Source organism: Colobus angolensis, unplaced genomic scaffold (genome assembly GCF_000951035.1).
Source record: "Colobus angolensis palliatus isolate OR3802 unplaced genomic scaffold, Cang.pa_1.0 Scaffold9, whole genome shotgun sequence".
In the NCBI taxonomy this organism is placed as follows: domain Eukaryota; kingdom Metazoa; phylum Chordata; class Mammalia; order Primates; family Cercopithecidae; genus Colobus; species Colobus angolensis.
Genome location: NW_012122931.1, coordinates 9,887,849 through 9,908,757, shown reverse-complemented (window position 1 = coordinate 9,908,757; position 20,909 = coordinate 9,887,849). Strand labels below are relative to the sequence as shown.

Sequence of the window (20,909 nt, the reverse complement as noted above, 5' to 3'; positions counted from 1 at the left end):
GGGAGCCATGCACGCGGGGGCTGAGGCTTGGAGTCTGGAAAGCATTCTAGAGGTGGAAACCAGAGCTTCTCTCTGTGAGTGTGTGAGAAATAGTTTTCCCATTCAGCTTTCATGGTCTGGCAACTCCCACCACAATGTAATTATTCAAATTGAATTAATTTGCTGAGTGGGACTTGGGGCTCCTTCAGGTTCAAGCCAGACTGAGGTGTGGGAGAGGGATAGCAAGGGGGTGGCCAAGTGGCCTGAGAGTATCCCACGGGAACACCCACCCACCTATTCATTCATGCATGCATGCATTCATTCAACAAACGTAATTTTGTGCCAGGCCTGCTCTGGGCGCTGGGGACACGGTGAGAGCAGAACAAGTCAGACTCAAGTCCTCCCCAGCCAGAGCTCCTATCCCGGGGCAGGAGACAGATCGGAGCCAGGGAGGCCCGGGAGGAAGCCACTGCTCTGTGGTCCAGGAGGGTGATGGTGGCACCTGAATGGAGGCAAGGGTGGCCCTGAGGATCCCATGGAAACGTAAGGGGTGACTCAGACTCTGCGAGGTGAAGGGACTTGCCCAGGGTCACACAGTTAACAGGCGGTGGCGCCCGTTTGTCTGACTCCAGAGACCGCGCTGTCAGCCGCCACTGCTGCGGCGCCTGAAACAGCATCGCCTAAGTGGAGTTCTGAGCTACCCCAGCTGTAGACATGTGTGCGTGCACTTCTGCCACAAGCGTGCCTGGGGAAGCTGCGTGCCACTCCCTTCTCGGAACACAGTGCACAGTGGCCCGTTGAAGGCTCCGAGGGACCCCACAGGAGCGACACCTGCCATGTTCAGCGTGGAGTTCCCAGACCTCTGTGACCTGTTTGGGGATCAGGACACTTTGTAACATGCGTTCTATTCATTGGATATTTGTTGAGTGTGTGCTACATGCCAGGGACTGATGAGAAGAGCAGGCTTGATCCCTGTCCTCTGGGAGCGTCCCCTGCCTTCCTGTTGTCTGCCTGTGAGGCCCCTTCCCTGGGCCCCACCACAAGAGGGAGCCCCAGGGCAAGAAGGCTGCTTGTCCTCCCTGCAGTCCCTCCCCTCTGGGAGTCAGTGCTCAGAGATGGGACCGTAGCAGCTGGGTGGGGGTGGCCCCGGGAGGCCTAGTAGACTTTGGTCTGGAGGCCATGGCATCCTCACCACCGGTGTGACAAGAAGGAGACCTAGAAGGAGTGGTGACACCAACCCAGCCCTCAGTGAAAGGGTATGTGGCTTGGCCCTTGGGCCTGGCTGGCTGGATCCTGTGCCGAGGGCTGGGCTCACAGGGGATTCCCTCTGCTGGCATCCCCCCCCATGGGTTTCCACTCCTGCATCAAAGTGCCTCGACTAAGATGATGACTTCATGGGATCAAAGCCACCCAGCTCGGCAGTCTCTTCCCCAGACGCTCTGGAAACCAACCAAGACAGCCCAGGCAGGCTTCCTGGAGGAGGAGGTCCTGGAGTCAGGCCAGAGGGAACAGCCCAGACCAGGCACCTGTGGGGAGGCTACGGATAGTGATGGTGACAACCAAGGCCTTGGAGAGGGGCCGGAGAGGCCACTTCCAATATTAGCCCCAGCCTTGGCAGCTGTGCACCTTGGGAAAACAGCACAACTCCTGCAGGCCTCGATGTCCTCATCTGTAAAATGGGATAATGACGGACCTGGAGGTGGCCCTTCAGGCCCTCACCCACTGTGGCCCAGGATAAGATTCGGCTGCTGGCAGCACGGGCCTGGGAGAGGAGACAGAGGGCTGCTCACATTTGCCTTCCCCTCTGAAGAGCGGGACTCGGGAAAATACTCCTTGACCTGAAGAAGCCCCAACTGGATGCTCCTGTGGGTCCGTCACAGACACGATTTTGCAAATCAGATGTGACAGGGAAATGTGTGCCGAGATGGTGGCCAGCTGCTGGGCTGCGGGGGAGGGGCTGCTGAGGGACTCACACGGCCTCCTCCAAGAACAGACGCCTCTGCCAGGCCATGCGGAGCGCAGGTGTGCGGGGCCGGCCACTCTTGGATTAAAGACACACACACACACACACACACACACACACACACACACACGCACCAGGTGCATACACTCAAACATGTGCATGTATAGACATGCAAAAACTCACAGACACATACACTCACACATGGTTACATGCACACAATTGCACACACACACACAGAGACACACAGACACACCCACACATGGACACACCGGGAGGAAGTGTTCGGATTGGAGCCCAAGCCAGCTCCAGGTCCATGAATGCACCTTCCTTCCTTCCTTCCCCCTTTAGATCTTGCCATAGTGAAATGATGCTAAGAACTTCTGCTTTAGGGGGATTTTGAAGAAATAATTTAAAAAAGTATTTGCACCGTGGTCGGCACCTAGGAACGGCTGAAGAGGCCCGCCCACTCCAGCTGTCCCCTGCCCCTTTCCTCCGCTTCAGGGTGGCTGCTGAGGTCCCTGACCATGGAAGGTGGGCACATGGGTGGCAAGCTGGCTCCACGTCTGGGAGGTGCGGTGCCGCCAGGAGCTCGCTCTGTGATAGCCCAGGAATCCGTGTCAAGTCACGGAGGGGTGGGAACCCACCTCTCACCAGGAAACTGCTCTCATCTTCTCAGCGGCCGCCTGCCCCACTGAGCCCGAGTTAGGAGGGACTCCTCGGGGCTTCCGCCAGGCAGGCTTGGGAAGGGTCCCCGCGTGGTCCCCAGGTTCCCCCAGAATCCTGCACTTACGCAGCTCCCTCCACCGGTGCCTTCCCCTGCCAGGATGCAGACACTCTTTATAAATTTCAATTAACGAGCCTGCTGCAGTCACAGACACTAGTTGGAGCCCAAACTGTGGCTCATCTGTCGATCAATGCATCTAAGCCTGCCCTGAAAGTGATGAGAAGGCAGAGCTGTGCATCTCACCAGATTCTTTGTGTCCACAATGTACATTTCTTGTTCTGGTTGACAACTGTGGACCACTGGCTCCTGCTGTGCCGGGCCCTCCCTGTGCAGGATCTCAGTGGATCCTCCCAGCGGCCCTACGAGGAAGGCTATTTCTGTCCCCATTTCACAGATGGGTCCTCAAAGAGATTGATAAATTCACCCAAAGACCCTGGCCTAGGGACTCACGGTGCAGCTCAGCCCAGGTTGGTGGGGTGTGTGCCCCAGGCCTCAGCCTCCTGAGCCCAGGGGGACATGAATCCCCCAGCCTCACCTCCCCGAAAGGCAACTGTGAGCACCCCTCCCCACCATTTCAGGGCCTTCCCCTGGCTGTCCTTGGCCTAGTCCCAGGAGGAGGGGCTGGACTGACAGAAGGAACAGGAGGCTGCACCTCATGGGCCAGGCCTGGGGACTCACGCACACCGTGGGGGTCCCTGTATCGTCAGGTGATTGATACCTCCTAGGAGGCTGGGGTGGGGTGCAGATCAGTCAAAGCAAAACAAAAATGATGGTTCACCAGCACTTCAGGAGGCTGAGACAGAAGGATCACTTGAGCCCAGGAGTTTGAGACCAACCTGGGCAACATGGCAAGACCCTCGTCTCTACAAAAATAAAATAACAAAATTAGCCAGATGTGCTGGTGTGCACCAGTGGTCCCAGCTACGTGGGGGGCTGAGGTTGGAAGATCACTTGAGCCTGGGACGTCGAGGCTGTAGTGAGCCATGATCGCGCCACTGCATTCCAGCCTGGGTGACAGAGTGAGCCCCTGTCTCCAAAAATACCCCCAAAACAAACACAAAATGTGGTTCAGCTAGCGGAGGCTCCTCTCACCCAGATGCACAGACAGGGGTGACATTCCAGCCATCACAAGTGTGTCTGTTTTGTAAGGGGCGTGACAAACCTTGCAGTCCTCAAACCCAGTTAGACAAGTAACAGCACTGGCTCAGCTCCTGTAACTCAAGATTTATGCGCAGGCTCCATCCCAGCAGCCCAGTGGGGAACTTTACTTCCTCCTCTCAGGGAACCTGCCCCATCAGAGTGGTGTCAGGACTCTCAGGCAACGCCGAGGCTGGGGGGCCCTGGTCCCTGAGTCAGCTGCTGGCGGGTTGCTGTGGGAGCAGGACCTGGGCCTGCCCATGGCTCCTGTGGCCCGGGGCCCTCTCTGCTCCCAGTCCTCCCAGGACCCCTCCCTGCTGCCTCTCTGCCAGCCCTAGCACTCACATGTCACCACTGGCTCTCAGCAAGGCCAGCCAGTTTACCCTGGAAGTCACTTCCTCTGTGGAGCCAATAACCTCATTTCCTGTGAATTCAGCCAAAACACCTGTGCATGAACTCTAACCTTGGCCCCATTTTGGGCAAGGAGACCAGCACGGATAAGCACGACAAAGTCACCTGCCGGCAAATGGCAGCACTAGGATCTGAGCCCAGGACGTGCAACTGCAGAGCCCCTGTCCCTGGCCCCTCAGCCGTCTGAGCGTCTCCCAGCCTGGGCTGTGCAGCAGATCCTCAGGTCCCCCAGGGACGCCACCAACCATAGCCACGTTTCCCAGCAGGAAAACCAAGACATTTGACATCTCCCCAGGATTCCAGCGTTTGTCCAGAAGAATAACTCTCAAGATGAGGTGGGCATGGAGGCTTGGGGTAACCTTGCTTCTAGAACTTTCCCTCGTAATTTACAGCCTCCCCCAGCCCTTTTCTGCAATGCACATCAGCTAAGCCCTTAAAATAGTCAAGGGCTTGAAGAACGCTAAAAATGTAATGTATGTTTAAAGGGTATTAAATTCTAAACTAAAATTTACATGGAAATATGACATTAAAATATTTTTAGCTTTCAGGAAGCTGGGGGCTGGAATGCTGTAATATAGACAAATTTTATCATTTTAGAAGGAATTAGCCTCAGTATTTCTTACATTCATGGAGTTAATGCATAAAGATGTGCGTCCTGCCTGGGGCTACTATGTGGAGGCAGGGAGGGGTAGGGAGGGGAGAGCCGGCAGTGGGGCCCTTGGAGGGAGGGCACAGGTCTCACGTGGGCCCCACGGCTTCCCTGGAGGGCTGGGGCTGCCCCAAGGCCTGAGGTCCTGCGACCAGTGCGTTTGGGGTGAGGGCCTGGGTTTCCCTAGCGCATGCCAGGCCCGAGCGCATTATCTCATTTACTTCCCATGCAACTCCCTGGAGGTGGGATTCTCTCCCAGTTATGCAGATGAGAAAATGGCTCAGAGAGGTTGAGTCATGGGTCTGTGGTCACACAGCACAGAGGTGGATTTTCATTCCTTCTCCAGACCCTCAGCTCAGTCATCAGTCTTGGCGCTGTTTGAACATCCACTGCCCGTCTCCTGGGAGTCTAGGGGATCCGACTCCCAAGACGGGGGCAGGTAGTGAGTGGCACAGAGCAGACAGTGAGAGGCTCTGGGGTGAGACTCTGGGCTCCTCTACCTGCCAGCTGTGAGCCTATGACCCAGAGGGTGGCGAGCCCATCTGCAAAGCCCTCAAATGCCAGAGGTCAGGGACCAGGGAGGCCATGGGACTTGGTGGTCACAGCAGGGGGTGCAGACTGAGCAACTTCCCCGAGGAAGTCCCAATGAGAGGAGCCTCTTACTATGTCCACTTTACAGATAGGGAAACTGAGGCTCAGAGAGATTAAAGACAGTATCCTCAACACCAGGCAGGCTTTCCAGGGGGAGGGCCAGGATTCCTACCCCAGGCTATGTGGCTTCAGGGCATCGCTGTGTCCTGGGGGCCTCTGGAGCCCCCAGACCTCGTGGGTGGTGGCCGCCGAGAGGCCCATTGGGCAGCCCTTTCCAGCCCGGCTGCAGGCACGGATGCTGGGGCAGGAGAGGGTCTCAGGCAGCCGGCTCCAGCCCCAGGAGAAATCCAGCCAGGGCAGGGGGGCTGGTGTGGGCGGAAATGACCACTCACTGCCTGGCGGGCACCCCCTGGCCGCTGCACCTCCGGGAGGTCACTCATTGGCAGTTAAAAATCTATTGTGACTTGTCAGAAAAATGAATAAATGGGCACATTATTTTTTCATTCCAGACCTCAGCATCTGTTTGTCTAATCAGGAAGGAGAGTGGGGAAGTCGGCCAGGGCTGCCGTGCACGTTTTATGCAAGTTTTCCTCTGTCAGAGGAGTTTAAATGGGTAATGAACAGGCCATGGTGATTTGAAATATAATCCCATTATGCTGACGAGATTACTGGGCTTCGAGACTTCACAAATCACTCTTAGGGCTTTTATTGAGAACATGGAACACCGCCCTGTTGGGATTTTGCATTTAGGCAGAGATGTTTGGTGGGAACACAACGTGACGGGTTTAACTCTTTCCTTCTCCCTGGCCGCTTTCCGAATAGCAGGAGCCTCTGAAAGGGGCTTCCATGGGACCTTCAGAATCCAAGGTGTTTAGTCCCCAAGGGCCAAGACAGAGGCTCAGAGGGGCTGGGAGATGGCTGGGTGGGGGTGGGAGGCCAGAGAACAGGACCCTGGGCCAGGTACACCACTTTCCAATGGCATGGCCTCAGTTTCCTCATCTGTAAAATGGGAATTAGGTGGGCATGAGAATGGAGAAAATTCATAACTCTCGTGAGCTGCTCAATAGCAGGTGGGAGGCGGGTGCCGATGAAAGAACAGAAAGTCCTAATGTGCGGCCTGGTGTGGTGGCTCACACCTGTAATCCCAGCACTTTGGGAGGCCAAGGTGGGTGGATCACAAGGTCAAGAGATCGAGACCATCCTGGTCAACATGGTGAAACCCCGTCTCTCCTAAAAATACAAAAATTAGCTGGGTGTGGTGGCGGGCGCCTGTAATCCCAGCTACTCGGGAGGCTGAGGCGGGAGAATCACTTGAACCCGGAAGGTGGAGGTTGCAGTGGGCCAAGATTGTGCCACTGCACTTTAGCCTGTGTGACAGAGCGAGACTCCATATCAGAAAAAAAAAAAAAAAGTCCTAACATGCTCCAGTTTGTCATGTGGGGTGTGTCACTGAGGCTACACGCAGCAGCATTTTAGGGGCAGGCAGATGGGTGTATTCATTTGAATAGTTATGTATTTATTTTAATGTGCACCAGAACACACATGCAGCACACCAACCCCATGGCTTCATGGCTGTTGAGAATCACGTTAGCCTGAATGGTAAAGGGAAAATATTAAATCATAGATGAGGTGCCACCTCGGGGTGGGGAGCCTGTGAACGGTGATGTTGGGGAGCATGGAGTCACCTCTTGGTGGCAGATATTACAACTGTTCCCAAACGTCTGTGCCCTTCAATGCCCGGGCGGTGGTGCTGCCTGTCCTCTTGGAGTGGGCGGCGTGGTACGGTGGGTTCTGGCCAATGGGATGTGTGTGGGAATGAGAGGTGCCTGTGTCTCTTTCCAGCCTTAGCATTTTGCCATTGCTGCCCTGTTCTCTGGCCCTCCTGCCCCGGTCCCAGTCCTTGTGGAAGCCCCCGGAGGTCGTGGAGACCCACAGCTGGCTTCGTGTGGAGAGAGTGAGCTTCTGCTCCGTGAAGCCGCAGCCCAGCCTGGCCAGGAACTTGACGCCACCCTCACCATGCCCCTCTGAAGGAGCTGGTACTGTCTCCCTTTAACAGAAGAGGAAACTGAGGCTCAGGGAAGTAGAGTAACTCAGCCAAGGACAAACCCACTGGGAGACAGCGCTGGCGCTCCGTCCTCCTGGCCTTGGCTTAACAACCCATCTTGTCACAGGAGTCTTGGAGCTCCAGGAGGCAAAGGGGCTTGTTCAAGTCAGAGGGTGCGCAGAGGTCCATGAAGAAGCTGGGAGGGGCTCCCTCCAGCAGGCGGGTAAGGATCCTACATGAGTGTCCCCAGCCCCCACCGGCCTATCCAGGCTGTGCCTTGTACCTCAGGCCTTTGCCCACTGCCCTCTCCTGCCTCCCTGGCACCTTCCAGGTGCACGTGGGTGACCCGCATGCAGTTCACAGCGGTGTGGCCAGAGGCCACGCGCCCCCACCTCTTGGCCTGTCTTGACGGCCGGGTTTGGTCTTTGCTCACCCTGATGTTCTGTAGTCCCTGATCTGGGGAAGTGGGGGGCCCTAAGAAGCAGCTGGCAGGTGTTCGGGGACATGTCGGGGGTGGGGATCACCTCCCAGGCTTTTAATCCATGCAGAGGAGACAGAGAGAGACATCCCTGTGGTCCCCATACGACTGAGTGGCATCTGAGGCGTGATGCACTTTGGTCCTGGGGGCGTGGATAGGAAGTGTCTGGAGGCAGCTGCCGGCTCAGGGTCAGGGACCGGAATGCGCTGTGCCAAGGCCGGCGATGCAGGGCTACAGGTTGGGCCTGGGCCTCAGAGGTGGGGGCAAGTATGGCCCAAAGCAGGCAGGGCCTGCTAAGCATGATCAAACTGGCCAACAAGGGAAAGTGCTGAGGTGAGCAGCAGTGAGCGCTCCACTGCCAGAGGTATGCAGGCAGAGGCCGAAGTGGGCTGAAGTGTCTCTGGGCTGGGCTAGACGAGCTCACAGCATTCTCAGCTCTTATGACCCTCCCTCAGAAGCAGAGAGGCTCTGGCAAAGATTGGCAAACAGAAACCCCTGGAAGCAAAGCTGGGCTCCCACGATGCTGAGACATTTAGGACATGCTTTAGAAGGGTCTGCGGGGTTTTCTAATCCAGCACCTTCATTTTCAGCTCAGGAAAACGAGGGCCCAAGAGGAGGGAGCCAGCTTGGAGCCACATGGCTGCCACCTGTGGAGGGCAGAGCCCAGTGGTTAGGAGCAGGGCTACCGTGTCCGCCAGTCATTCACAGTGAGTCTGGGGCCAGTGAAGTGGCCCTTCCAGTTCTCGAGTCCTGACCCCTGAACTGGAGGTGGTGATGGGACCTGACGGAGGCTGCCTGTGCAGGTTTCGTTACTGCATGTTTATAGATGGCAGCACACAGCAGGCCCTTGGAAGAGGAGGGTGGCTCCCAGGGGCCAGCGAGGCCAGGGCTCCCGGGACCCACTGCCCAGGCCTGCCAGGCAGCCCACACCTCGCAAGTCCTCCACTGAGTTCGGAGGCCCAGTTGTGAATTATCATCAACGCTGTGACTTTTCACATTGTCTTGGGTAGCGGCCACGCCGGGGCCAGGTCAGGAGACCCGGTGGAAAGCAGAAGTGGGGCCCATCAGTCACTTCCGTTATCTCAGGTGTGCTGAGCTCCTCCTGCCTTGCCCAGTCCGTGCTGGGGAGAGTGTGAGATGCCTGTGTCCTAGAGCTCATGGTCCTGTCTTTAGAGATCTAGGTACGGGGTGGGGGAGAGGGGCTGAGGAAAAGCTGAATGTAGTCTCCATCAGTGCTGGGCCTGGGCGGTGGCTGCTGTGTTTCCTTTCCACTTTTCCTTCACCTGGACGTGTATTTATGTAAACTGAGAGTGTCGCATTTCACAGTAAGAGAAGGGTACTGATTTTGTGGCTGAAAGAGGTGATGATTTTGGTGTTACCCCTGAGTGAAGAGGGCCAGCCTGTCGTGCTTAGCACCGAAGAGGCCTCTGTGCATTTCAGAGATGTTGCTTCCTCGTCTACTGCCAGCAAAAGCGGCCACCCAGCAGGCTCCAGGCAGAGTCAGGGTTTTCGGCAGCACGTACTCCAGACTTCAGGAATTCAATGCAACATGCAAAAGTGGGTATTTATACGACTTTTATTTTAATATCATTTTAATATTGAATATGTCACAAGATTTGATGACCAAATTAGTCATTTACATTTTTCAAAGATATCTAAATATAAAATTGCTAAAAATTCAAATACAGATAGCAAGCTACAAATCTTTCTTTTAATTCTGGGTAGGGGTAGGAATGGAAGACATTAGAAAAGGATGCTCCTGTCGGCTGAACAAAGATCAGAATGAAAGAAGAATTCATCAACACGCCCCCTTGCGCAAAGAAATACACTCAGCTTTGAGATGCTGTTTCAGACACATCTCTTCCTGTACAACAATTTAAAAAATGTTTCTAATGCAGGTCCTCAGTGAAACACCGGTCCCCGGCCCCGGCTGGGGACCGTAAGAAAGGACATCACCGCAGGAGGGGCACTGAAGAGGCTGTGGAGGACCGCAGAGGCATCTGGTGTGGCCAGAGGCGTGGTGTCAGGGGTGTCCGATCCCTTGCCTGTTCCCACCCAGGGAGCCGGACGGCACGGACACAGGTCTCCCTCCGCTCACCCCTCTCCCTGAAACGTGAGAAACAGCAGCTTTCCGCCTGCTTGAACAAGGAGGCAGGCACTGTAAGGAGAAGAGGAAAGGGGAATGCGGCCCCTTCCAAGGCAGCGAAGCAGAGAAGATTCCAATCCTGGGAAAATCCACATGCAGGTGGAACTGCCAGCTGAAACCTACACTTGCTACTTAAGAAATGGAAAGACACGTCTGGCCGGGAGCGCAGCGCGCCTCCGGACCAGCCATCGCCCTCCTCCGGGCACCCCGCACTGTCCACACAGCTCCTGGGCTCTGAGGTCAGAAGCTGGGGTGTGCTGAAGGGGAAAGTGACACGGCCTTGGACACACCACCAGGTCTCTGTTCCTAACTTTTAGTAAGACGCTACCCTCGAAGCAAATGCACTCATTTAAACAAATGGCATAGTTAAAACTATCGACTAAGACCTAAACATTTCTTCTGAGAAATCGAACCATAGCTTTTCCAATCTGCCTGTTCAATATGGGAACAGATTTTAGAGAATAACATAATCCTCCGCCCCAAAGAATGGTCCACCATACCAACCATGATGAAGAGTACACCTGTTTATTAAAAGGAAAACCAGAAATGTACATTTTTGTTCTTTGTTTGCTTTAAGAAATTTGATCAAGTTGCAAGGAAATGTGTGGGCACAGCTCTGTACATCCTCGGGCAGGGTGGCAGGCAGTGAAGGTGGCTGGGTGGCACGTGGCTCCTCTAGGGGGTGGTCTGGCCCCCAGGCATCACTCATCAAAGCCACTGCCAAGCAGGTTTCTGCCCCATGGCAATGTCCCCAGCACTCCCTCCTAGGGGGCCCCCCAACACCTTCTCCGAGAGCCCACCTGCCCTGTGCCAGTGAGCCAGGAGCTGGCCTCCCCCCGGGGACTTCAGGACACCGGGTGGGCTCTAGGGCACTTGGCCCTGGCAGGCAGGCTCTGAGCTACGGAACAGATTGAGGCTGGAGGCCAGTGTCACTGTTGCCCGGATTTCTTCTCCTTCTGGAAGCTGAAGCTCGTACGTCTGTTCAGTTTTCTTTGTTTTTGAGCAAAGTAGTCAGCCCGGGCAGTGCTTGCTCGTGATTCCAGGATGTAGTTAACCTAGAAGCAAGAGCACACAGCCCGGTCACCTCGCCAGCCGCTCTCTACTCACCCAGGGCATAGGAGGGGGTGGCAGGGAAGGCCGTGACCTGGGCCAGGTGCCTCAGGGCCAGGTGCTGTCGTGTGGAAGGAGTCCAGTCATCACGGCAACCTGGCAGCGGCTGGGCCCAGAGCTGCCGCTCTACGATGGGAAAAAAGAGGCTTGGAGAAGCCAAGTGGCCCGTCCAGGCTTCCCAGTCGGTGAGCGGCAAGCTCTTCGGGTTCCGGAATGCGTGCTCCCTCCTGGCGTGAGCCACTCCGGGAGGGCTGTGCCCTGGGCCGCCTGGCTCTGCCTCTCACCTGCTATGTGACCTGGACATGCGCATAACGTCTCTGAGCCTGCCTTTCCCTGTGTGAAGGCCGAGAACATAGGGATGAAAAGCCAACCAAGACAGGCCCTCCATCCAGCCTCCCACCAGCCAGGCGCAGAGCTTCCCACTACAGTGCTTCCTTCTGGGCTCATGAGCGCCCGGCCAGGCAGGGCTCACTTGACAAAAAGGAAAGAGGCTCAGAGAGGGAGGCCAAAGTGTCCTAGGCCACCCGGCAGTCAGGGTGGCAGCTGTGAGAGGGCCTGTGAGAGCCCTGTGTGAAGGGCGGGGCTGCTCTCAGGCCTTTTGCACGCTGCTGCTTCCACGAAGCCCTGGGAGTCTGCCCGGAGCCACATGTGCATCTCCCACTCTGTGTAGCAGCTGCACCACCAGGCGCTTCCCCAGCACTACAGCCCTGAGACTCGGTCCTGGCCCTGGGGAGCCTGCTGCCTGGTGAGTGAGTGTCCAGCAGCAGAACCAGCACTGCAGCAGGCAGAGGAGCACCAAGGAATGGGGCTGAGTATCAGGGAGGTGTGGAGGAGGGAAGGCTTCCAGAGGAAATGAGTGAGCTGGCTTCTGAGGGACACACAGGAGTTTCTGAGTGCACAACAGGGAGGAGAGACGCAGCATGCATCAAGGCACAGCAGGGGCACACTGCAGGGGAGTGTCCCTGGAACTGCGAGAGCTTGGCTGGCTTAGTGAAATGAGGTGGGGGGGAGCCAGGGAGGGGTGCTACAGTGGGATGTACATGCCCCAGTGCAGAGGACAGCCTGTGCCTGGGCAGGGGTGGCAGCAGCAGTGTGAAATCAGTGGTGGCAACTGGCACTGCTCGGAGTGCCTTTCAGTGCTCATGGAAGCTTCACAATAACCTTGAGACAGATGCCACTGTCATCCCTATGCACAGGTGAGGAAGTCAAGGCCAATGACAATAATGTCATTTAGTCAAGGTCACAAAGCTAGAAGGTGTCAGACGCCTGGCAAACACCCCTTCCCGCCCCGCAGCCCCTCACCTCCTCTGCTCCTCTGGCTGGGGCTTTTGGTGAACAGACGCTATCTCTCTTCACCTTCAAGTATCTAAAAGTTATGACTAGAAGGCTGAACATTTCTGACGAGAGAGGCCGGCCACTGCCTCTGCTGATTCTACTCTGAGGGCCATGTGTCCTGTGCTAGAGGGAGAGGAGCTTCTGCTGACTCCGAGAAGGAACCAGACCGCTCCCGGGGGAGGCAGCGCGACATGGCAAGGCCTCAGATGGCCGAGACTTCAACACTGTCCCTCCCAACTTTCTGCTCTGCTGGTTGGAGCAGCAGGCGTTAAAGGCTGGTGCGTGAGTACAGAAGGCCTGACGCGCTCTGCCCGCTGCCTCGCCAAGCTACCAGCTGAGAGCAATAAATCATGAGGACCGCAGGGCCAGGTTGATGATTTGGGACAATACAATGTATGGAAATAAGAGGTTTTATCATTCTTAATAAAAGCAATCTTGGATTATACTGTTTGCACACTTAGCCAATCTAGTGTTTTCAGTGTATTTTTGGCACATATAACTTGACAAAAGCATTTTAAAATGATCCTTAACAAGCCAACTATTTCCCAAATTTATTATCTTCAGTGCTTTGTGATAATCACAGATAATTTTAATGGAAGATTAATGTAATAATCAAAAGATAAAAACGCCCTTTGGTCTGCCATTAGCTGGTTAATATGCTGTGGCTTAAAACTTGCACAATTTTATGCACTATAGAGTGTTTCACTTTCAATGCAGTTTACAGCTTAAGGCATAAAAATATAGGGAGTTTTCATGGTCAATAAAGCCACAGCCTCCATCACTCGATCACGAGAAGAACCTGATTTGAAGAGCCCGACAATTCCTCTGAGATTCATGTCAAAGCCTGTGGAATTAGGGGCCACCCACGGCTTAGCTCAGTGACATCTTGGTGGCAAGAGGGCGGCTCTGGAGCTTCTCCGGGCCAGGTTCAAGTAGAGGCTCCACCCTTGTGTGCTCTGTGACCCCGGGCCTCCATCTCCTCGTCTATAAAATGGGGACAATGTCTACATTCTGGAGGGCGGTCAGGAAGATTAAACAAGATAATGGACATAAGATGTACTGCATGTAGCTGGTGTTCAACAAATGGGAGACGTTCATATTTTCTACAAGCGCAAAAAGCTCGATGGAGGCTTGCTTGTTCATGATCGTTTATTCGACATCAGATTGTGGCTCTTATTTCCTCCCCTCAATTTCCATCTAAGCTCTCATTTTATGTAAAATTCCTGAATTCTAGAACAACAGCATGCATTACTAGAGTCTAAACTGACCCCTGAAGAGCTTCTGATGGCAACAACATTTCTGCCAAGTTCCAGGACACACGGCTGGCTTCTGTTGCTTGGTACTGATGCAAAGCTCACAAAGACACACTCATGACACTGCAGGAATGGTGGATAAAACTAAGTATTCCAATTGCTATAAAAATCAGAGATGGGGCCGGGCGTGGCGGCTTCTCCTATCTGATGTTGATGCCTGTAATCTCAGCACTTTGGGAGACTGAGGTGGGCAGATCACTTGAGGCCAGGAGTTCGAGACCAGCCTGGCCAACACGGTGAAATCCCGTCTCTACTAAAAATAGAAAAAAATTAGCCAGGCGTGGTGATGGGCGCCTGTAATCCCAGCTACTCAGGAGGCTGAGGCAGGAGAATCACTTGAACCCGGGAGGTGGAGGTTGCAATGTGCAGAGCTCATATGACTACACTCCAGCCTGGGCAACAGAGTGAGACTCTGTCTCAAAAAAAAAAAAAAAAAAAAAAATCAGAGGTGGGAGAAGTACTATCTCATCTTCCATCAGGATCATGATCATTAGCTCTAAGTAAATCAGGCCTGGGTATGCTATACCTCTTCTGGAGTCTTGTGCATGATGCAGTATTTCTACAAATATTCTGATATGGAAACAGACACTTTAGGGAAGGTGACAGGCCTCAGGGATTCTGCAGAGAGGCATCTGCTTCGAGGGAGCGTTTGGACGTGTAAAATGATTTCTCCGCACTTGATCTTCCACAGTCTCATACTGAAGTCATAAACCTGTGTTTCTGTCATCAATCTGCTGTTGTGAAAATTATTTTGATGTCAAACACAGGATTATAATTTTACTAGAATCCTTCTCAAGTCTTGAATATTTTAATGCTGGTTATAAAAAAAAAAAAAGTCCAGCCCTTATCGGGGTAATGGAATATTTCTCTGCCAGGTCCCTGAACACTCTGCACAAGGTGCCTGTGCTGTCTGTGATGCTCCAGTGGGTAACTCGAAGCTCGCTGGCTGTAAGCACTCCCATGCAGGCCCTGTGTCGCCACTCCTTGGTCCAAGGGGGCCTCGGCCTCTGATCAGGGTGGTCTATGAACCCTCTACCTTTCATTCAGCTAATCAACGCTACTCTGTCCCTGCTCCAAACTGTCCTTCCAGCTGCTCTTTTAAATTGCCATCTACTCCTTTTGAAAATCTTTTGCAGCCATGGGGAATGTGTCTCAATATATTCCTGGACCGCAGTTCTATTTCGTTGAAATCTCCTACTCAACTCTTAGGTCATGCACATCTGGGGAATTAAAACCCAAGTCTGACATCTGTCAAATCTGGGGGCAAGTTCTGGTTCTGCCAGCTTACCAGAGTCATGATCCTGGCTTTGCTACTTTATTCCTGAGCCTCACTTTTCATCTGGGAAATGGGAACAACTTTATCTCATGACCTCACAGAGCTGTGAAGATGCACTCTGATGGGACACGCAGAACCTCTGGCCCAGGTCCTGCACTGTGCAGTCCCTCAGCATATCTTCACTATTTTGGCTATTATTTGATGACTTCAACTCTTAAGAAGAGACTGAATGATAACTTACATAGGTTTACCGTGTCTCATCTGACTTGTACTCTAGAAGCCCTGGTGGGGTGGGGTGGCATAGGTACCATGATCCCCACTTGACAGGTGGGGACACTGAGGCCCAGAAAGGTGGTGTGACTAGCCAGGATCACACAACTAGGGGTGGGGGAGCCCTCTCTGGTCCTCACCTCTGCTCTGCCACAGCAGCTGCTTTTCCTATCTGATCAACCTATGGAAGATTTGCCTTGAAGAAAGGATTCTCTGCTTGGGAGAGGCTGAGACCCCTAGTTCCGGGCTACTCAGAGTGTGGTGCCCAGACCAGCGGCCAAAGCAGCACCTGGCGCTTCTTGGAAACGTACCATCTTGGGTCCTATCCCAGACCTCCCAAATCCACAAGACCCCTGGAGCTTCCCATGCCAAGCAGAGCTCCTCTCAGCCACACTCCACTCTGCAAGGCCCTGCATGGCCTAGCCCCACCAGCCCCCTAGTCCCCTGTGCCTGCCTTGCCTCAGCCCATTCCCAGGCTGCCTGTCTGTGGTGCTTCCTCTCTCCTTACCTGGTCAACATTTGTGCCTTTTCAGTCATCCTTCAGGGTTCAGCTCTCCCTGCCTCCACACCTCCACCCCAAGTCAGTTTACTGTGACACACCCACACCTTTGAGACTAACAATCTCTTTGTAATTTTCTGTTTTATGCCTGTTTCCTCTGGTAGAGGAAAAGCTCTCCAGGGGCACGGACAGAATCTGTCACTGTGGCATCCCAGGCCCTGCCCTGGCAAACGGAAGGTGCTCGGTGAGTATACTGTTAAGGTATGGTGACATACAAGTCTAGCAGAAAGTTAGGTATGTTTAGAACAGGTTGCTAAAATCACCTTGAGCATAATTAAGCTATCTTCAAAACAGTAATAATTTCCTCAGAGTCTGCTCTAGGAGCTTCAAGGAGCTCCTGACAACAGTTGCAGGAAAATAAACAGTACATAAAAGGAATAAACAAATACAGGAAGAGCCAGGGTTATTGGGGTTGGGAGGAAACTGAAAAGGGTCCTGCTTTGACTGAAGCAGGTGCAGAGCAGCTGATCGGGGGCTGGTGTGGCCCCTGGCACAGGCACTCAGCCCTAGGTGGCTGGCAAGCCGTGACGCTCCTCCTCTGCCAAACTGGGCCCGGGAGCCTTGTATAGAGCTGCGGAGTGGGTGGGGCTGCGGCCATGCCCGAAACAGTCAGAACAGAAGCTGGACCCACCTACCCCGTCTCTGGTTCAAGAAGGAACACTTACCTTGAGCACAATTTCATTGACGGTAGCAGCGTCTGATTCAAAGTAGAGGTGTTTATAGTCGTGATTGCTTAGATATGTGAGTTTAAATATTGCGTGACCTGCAGAGAGAGAAAACTGTGTTGAGGGGTTCTGGTGAGTTAAGTACGGTGGGGGTCTCCATATGTTCTCCCCTATCATTCCAATTCGAGCGAGAGCAAGTGGAGGCTGAGCAGCACCTAGTCTTTCCAGGAGTAGTAGTTCATTTTCTCATTACAGGCTGGGTATAAAATGGACAATGAAAAAATTTTAAAAAGACTCAACAGCCAGTTAGGTCCCATTCCACTCTGGAATGCATTCAGAGGAATGCCACGTTAGGAAGGCTTTATGGAACTGCTGCTATATGATAATTACACAGAAAAGGTGGCGTTTTTAAGGGAGAAGGCTAATTAACTCCACATTATTACTCTAAAAATAAACTAACTGTGCTTAAAGTCAGATAATGAGCAATAGGAAGGAGAAGGGTCAATAGCCATACTATTATGAGGCTGCTCCCACAGCCTGGGCTCCTGCTGGGAGGGGACTCCTGCCTGGAGAGGGGGAATCCCAGTCTTAGACCTTGCTTGGAAGCTGCTCCCAAAGGCCTCAGGTCATCTCAACTCTGGGAGGATGGGGGCAGGGCGGGGGCCATGGAAATCTGGCACTTCACAAAGCGACCGACTCCAGGGGGCAGAGCTTCTGAATATAAATCTGATCTAGGTCCCCATTCTCCAGGCCCTGTCCTACCACTTTCAGGATGACACTGTCATTTCTGGGACTGCTTCCTGGTCTAGCCTCATCTCACTCTGCTGCCCCGACAGGAAACAGGCTGCCAGGGTGCTGCACACTCCCACCTGTGACACCAGTCTCTCCACAGGTTCTTCCCCAAGCCTGGGATGTCCTCTCTCACTGACCTGGATGGAAAAGACCTGCTGATCCTTGGTGGCTCAGCTCAGCTGGCGCCTTCTTGGGTGAGTCTTCATAACTACACTTCTAGGTGCACTTCTTGTGTGGGCCTACCACATGGTGCCGTGGCTCTCCAGAGGAACCTGCTTGTCTTATCATAACTGCAGCCATGGCTACCTTATCTGGGCCTGTCCTTTTGTGTCTAGACAGGTCAACTGGATTCCCTCTTCTAAATGGAGACCACAGATGCTGGGCTGTCTAAACTGGCACAAGGACTCAGAATAAGATGAGGGGCTTTGGGACTTCCAGTCTCAGGCCCATGGAGACTGCCCCGGCCTATCGGCACTTGGGTTATCCTTGGGTTCTAGGAGACCCCTGTAGCCTTCCAAGAAATTCTTCTTTCTCCTTAAGCTACTGAAGTTGGTTTCCATTACTGGCAAGCAAAGGAACAGTGCCCAAGAGAGACACGTAGTCAGTACTCAGTAAACCTTCCCAGACCAAGGAACAGCAGGCGACATCTCTAATACGGAGGCCTCCTGCAAAATGCCCAGAGACGACCTTCCCTAGTCTTTCGACAGCCCTCAGTGCCTGTAAGATTAAAATTCAGCATATCCTTTCTATTAGTCCTTCTCATCCATTGTCCTTTTAATTGAAGCAGCGGCTGGTCATAGTTATTAATTAATAATATATCACCCATATTACTGTAAGTTCACCTCTTTCCCGGAGAAATCTTCTTGGGGACTTTATTTACAGTAGCTAATTTTTCAGATCTCCAAAAATAAACTGATATATGTTGTACATTTGTGGCCAGAAAAGTTGAGCCACTGGTATTTTATCCTGGAAACATCATTATGATGTACTAATTGTGACTATAAATCCTAAATTGAAAAAATTACCTAATAATTTCTGAAAAACCTCACTTTCAGACATTTGACAAATTTAGCCTGATTCTAAATCATGGTACTAAAATGTTAGCATTCCTGACTGGAAGCTAATCACTCTGTTAAGATATAAATTCTGTGTTGCTAATAAGGAGGTGGACCTTACACAGAGGCATCTGTGTGTGCGTCTGTATATATTCACATTCACAGGCTCTACCCCACATCAGAATCTTGTTGCTGACATTCCTGTGTGGAGGAACAATGCAGGTACCTTTGTTGGCCATGCTGTGACCAAGCAGAGCCATCTACAAAGGACACAGGGCTGTGAAGGACAAAGAGACACCCCCTCCAGGAGGCCTTCCTGCTGACACCTGGCCACAACAGACAGACACCAGGGCCTGGGGCTACAAAGAACCAGAAGGTCTTAGGGAGACCTGCAGACCCGAAGCTTCGGGGTTCACTGACCACTTTGATAAGACAGCTTATGGACTATCCACACCACCTGCTCCTGCTTGTCACCGACAAAACCGAAACAAACCTCAAAGCACTACAGCATGTTTTGCCTGAGCAACTGAGACACTGTTAAAAAGGTTTCCTGCACTTTAAGCAGAGCCCAATCTATACATAGCACATGTAGTATGCAGTCTGCACGGCCTAGGAGCCTCAGAAAGGAAGCTTTGACGCTGTCCCCTTGGGACTATGGTGCCTATGAAGCATGTCAATTGTGGGCTGACAGAGGGGAGGCCTGTTGTTCATCTGTACAGTCACGTGAAAAAAACAAAAAAAAATCCCAAGCCAAGTCTCCTGAAAGGCTGCATATTTGAACCAAGTGACCCCATATCCCCCATCCTCTGAATTTTGAATGTATCTGGTTGCATGTGGAGGCTGTGTGTCCCCTGACCATCCCCAGGGCTCATGCCAGCACCCATCTGAGGAAGAGTGAAGCAGGTGGGGAGAAGGAAGAGTCCCGACACCCCCCGACTCTCCCTCAAGCCTCCGGTCTGTTTGTCCTTTCCAGTGAAAGCACTCACGCCATGGGGAGAGGGGAACAGAGGGCAGAGAACGCTCTGTGGAGCACTTGTGTTTGGACTTGAACAATGACAGAGCTGCAAAGTTAATCACTGGGCTGAGGCATGGTGGACAGCCACAGCAGACAGCCCCCTCTTGCTCTCTGCAAGGCGTAATGAGTGGAACCCTGAGGGGCGAGTGCAGGTTAAGATCAGCAGCCATGATGGGGCACAGGACATGGGATGGACTCACTCCATGGGCGTTTCTGCCCTGAGTTCTCCTCACTAGCAGCCCTGTTTCGCTGGGCGGCCAGAAGGGCAGTTTTCCTCAGTCTAGGCTCTGCCAGGAGCACGGGCTAGGGCAAAGGACTGAGAAATGAACACTGAGAGTCAAATATGATGAGCGTGAAGAAGGTAAACACAGGGAGCTGCCGTGGAGACACCAAGGCAGAAGCACCTGGCCAGGGGTGGAGAATAGTCACCAGGGACAGTTTCTTGGGAGGGGCTGACACCTCGGCAGTTTTGGAGGAGGGCAGGGAGTCAGCTGGGTAAAGGTGAGGGTGGAGAAGGATGAAAAAGAGGAAGATACCACAGGGCAAGGATACGGCATGGGTAAACATACAGGGTCTCCATGGGAGCTCTGGGCAGACCAGGGTCATGCGTGGCAGGCAGGTGGGAGGGAGGGGGCAGTCGCAAAGGGCTGAGGGTGCCCACCAGCTGATGGGGGCACTAGTGGGGTTTAAGCAGGGCAAGTGAAAGAAATGGGCAAACTGTGTTTTAGGGTGTTCTACCTGGTTCCCTGGAGCCTGGAGGCGAGGTAAGCAGTTCCCATAGCCAGGTAGGAGTGAGTACAGTTTTGAGCTAGGCAGGTGCAGAAAGGATACTGGAAAGGAATGGAGGCGAGAACTACAGAGAAGGCAATGTTGGCAGGATGGGGAGACTCTTTCACAACAGAATAATCACTAATAATCAGAATTCACACTTCCATAACTTCACCCAGACCAAGACCTATATATTAAAGTGTAACAAGTTCACTGACCTCTTGCTGGAAACGAATCTGTCAACAAACATGAGTAATTTATGCCACATGGTAAATTTCCACCATAGGTGTCTGGGAAGAAGGAACTGCCCACACTTCAACACTGACTGAACAGGAGAAGAACACCTGTTATCAGATACGGTCAGCCTCAGACACCTCACGGCTCATCTCAGGTAGAAGAGGAACAGGGGGCCAATGACCTCGTCAGCTGCAGCCCACCAGGCATCTGTCCTGGGGCATTAGAGGGAATCAGAGTTGGGCAAGTTACCCCTGAAAATTCTAAGACCGGCCGGGCGCGGTGGCTCAAGCCTGTAATCCCAGCACTTTGGGAGGCCGAGACGAGCGGATCACTAGGTCAGGAGATCGAGACCATCCTGGCTAACACGGTGAAACCCCGTCTCTACTAAAAAA

At 53.2% G+C, this 20,909-nt stretch overlaps 1 protein-coding gene across 1 annotated transcript in view; it reads right to left on the bottom strand.

Moving 5' to 3' along the window:
* Positions 1-9,537: 9,537 nt before the first annotated feature.
* Positions 9,538-20,909, bottom strand: part of MAPKAP1 (mitogen-activated protein kinase associated protein 1) — a 268,575-nt gene continuing 257,203 nt past the window's right edge. Inside the window, 2 exon segments of the mRNA XM_011931379.1 lie at positions 9,538-11,177; positions 16,651-16,748. Of these exon segments, the coding sequence (XP_011786769.1) occupies positions 11,052-11,177; positions 16,651-16,748 (224 nt within the window). The 3' untranslated portion in view covers positions 9,538-11,051.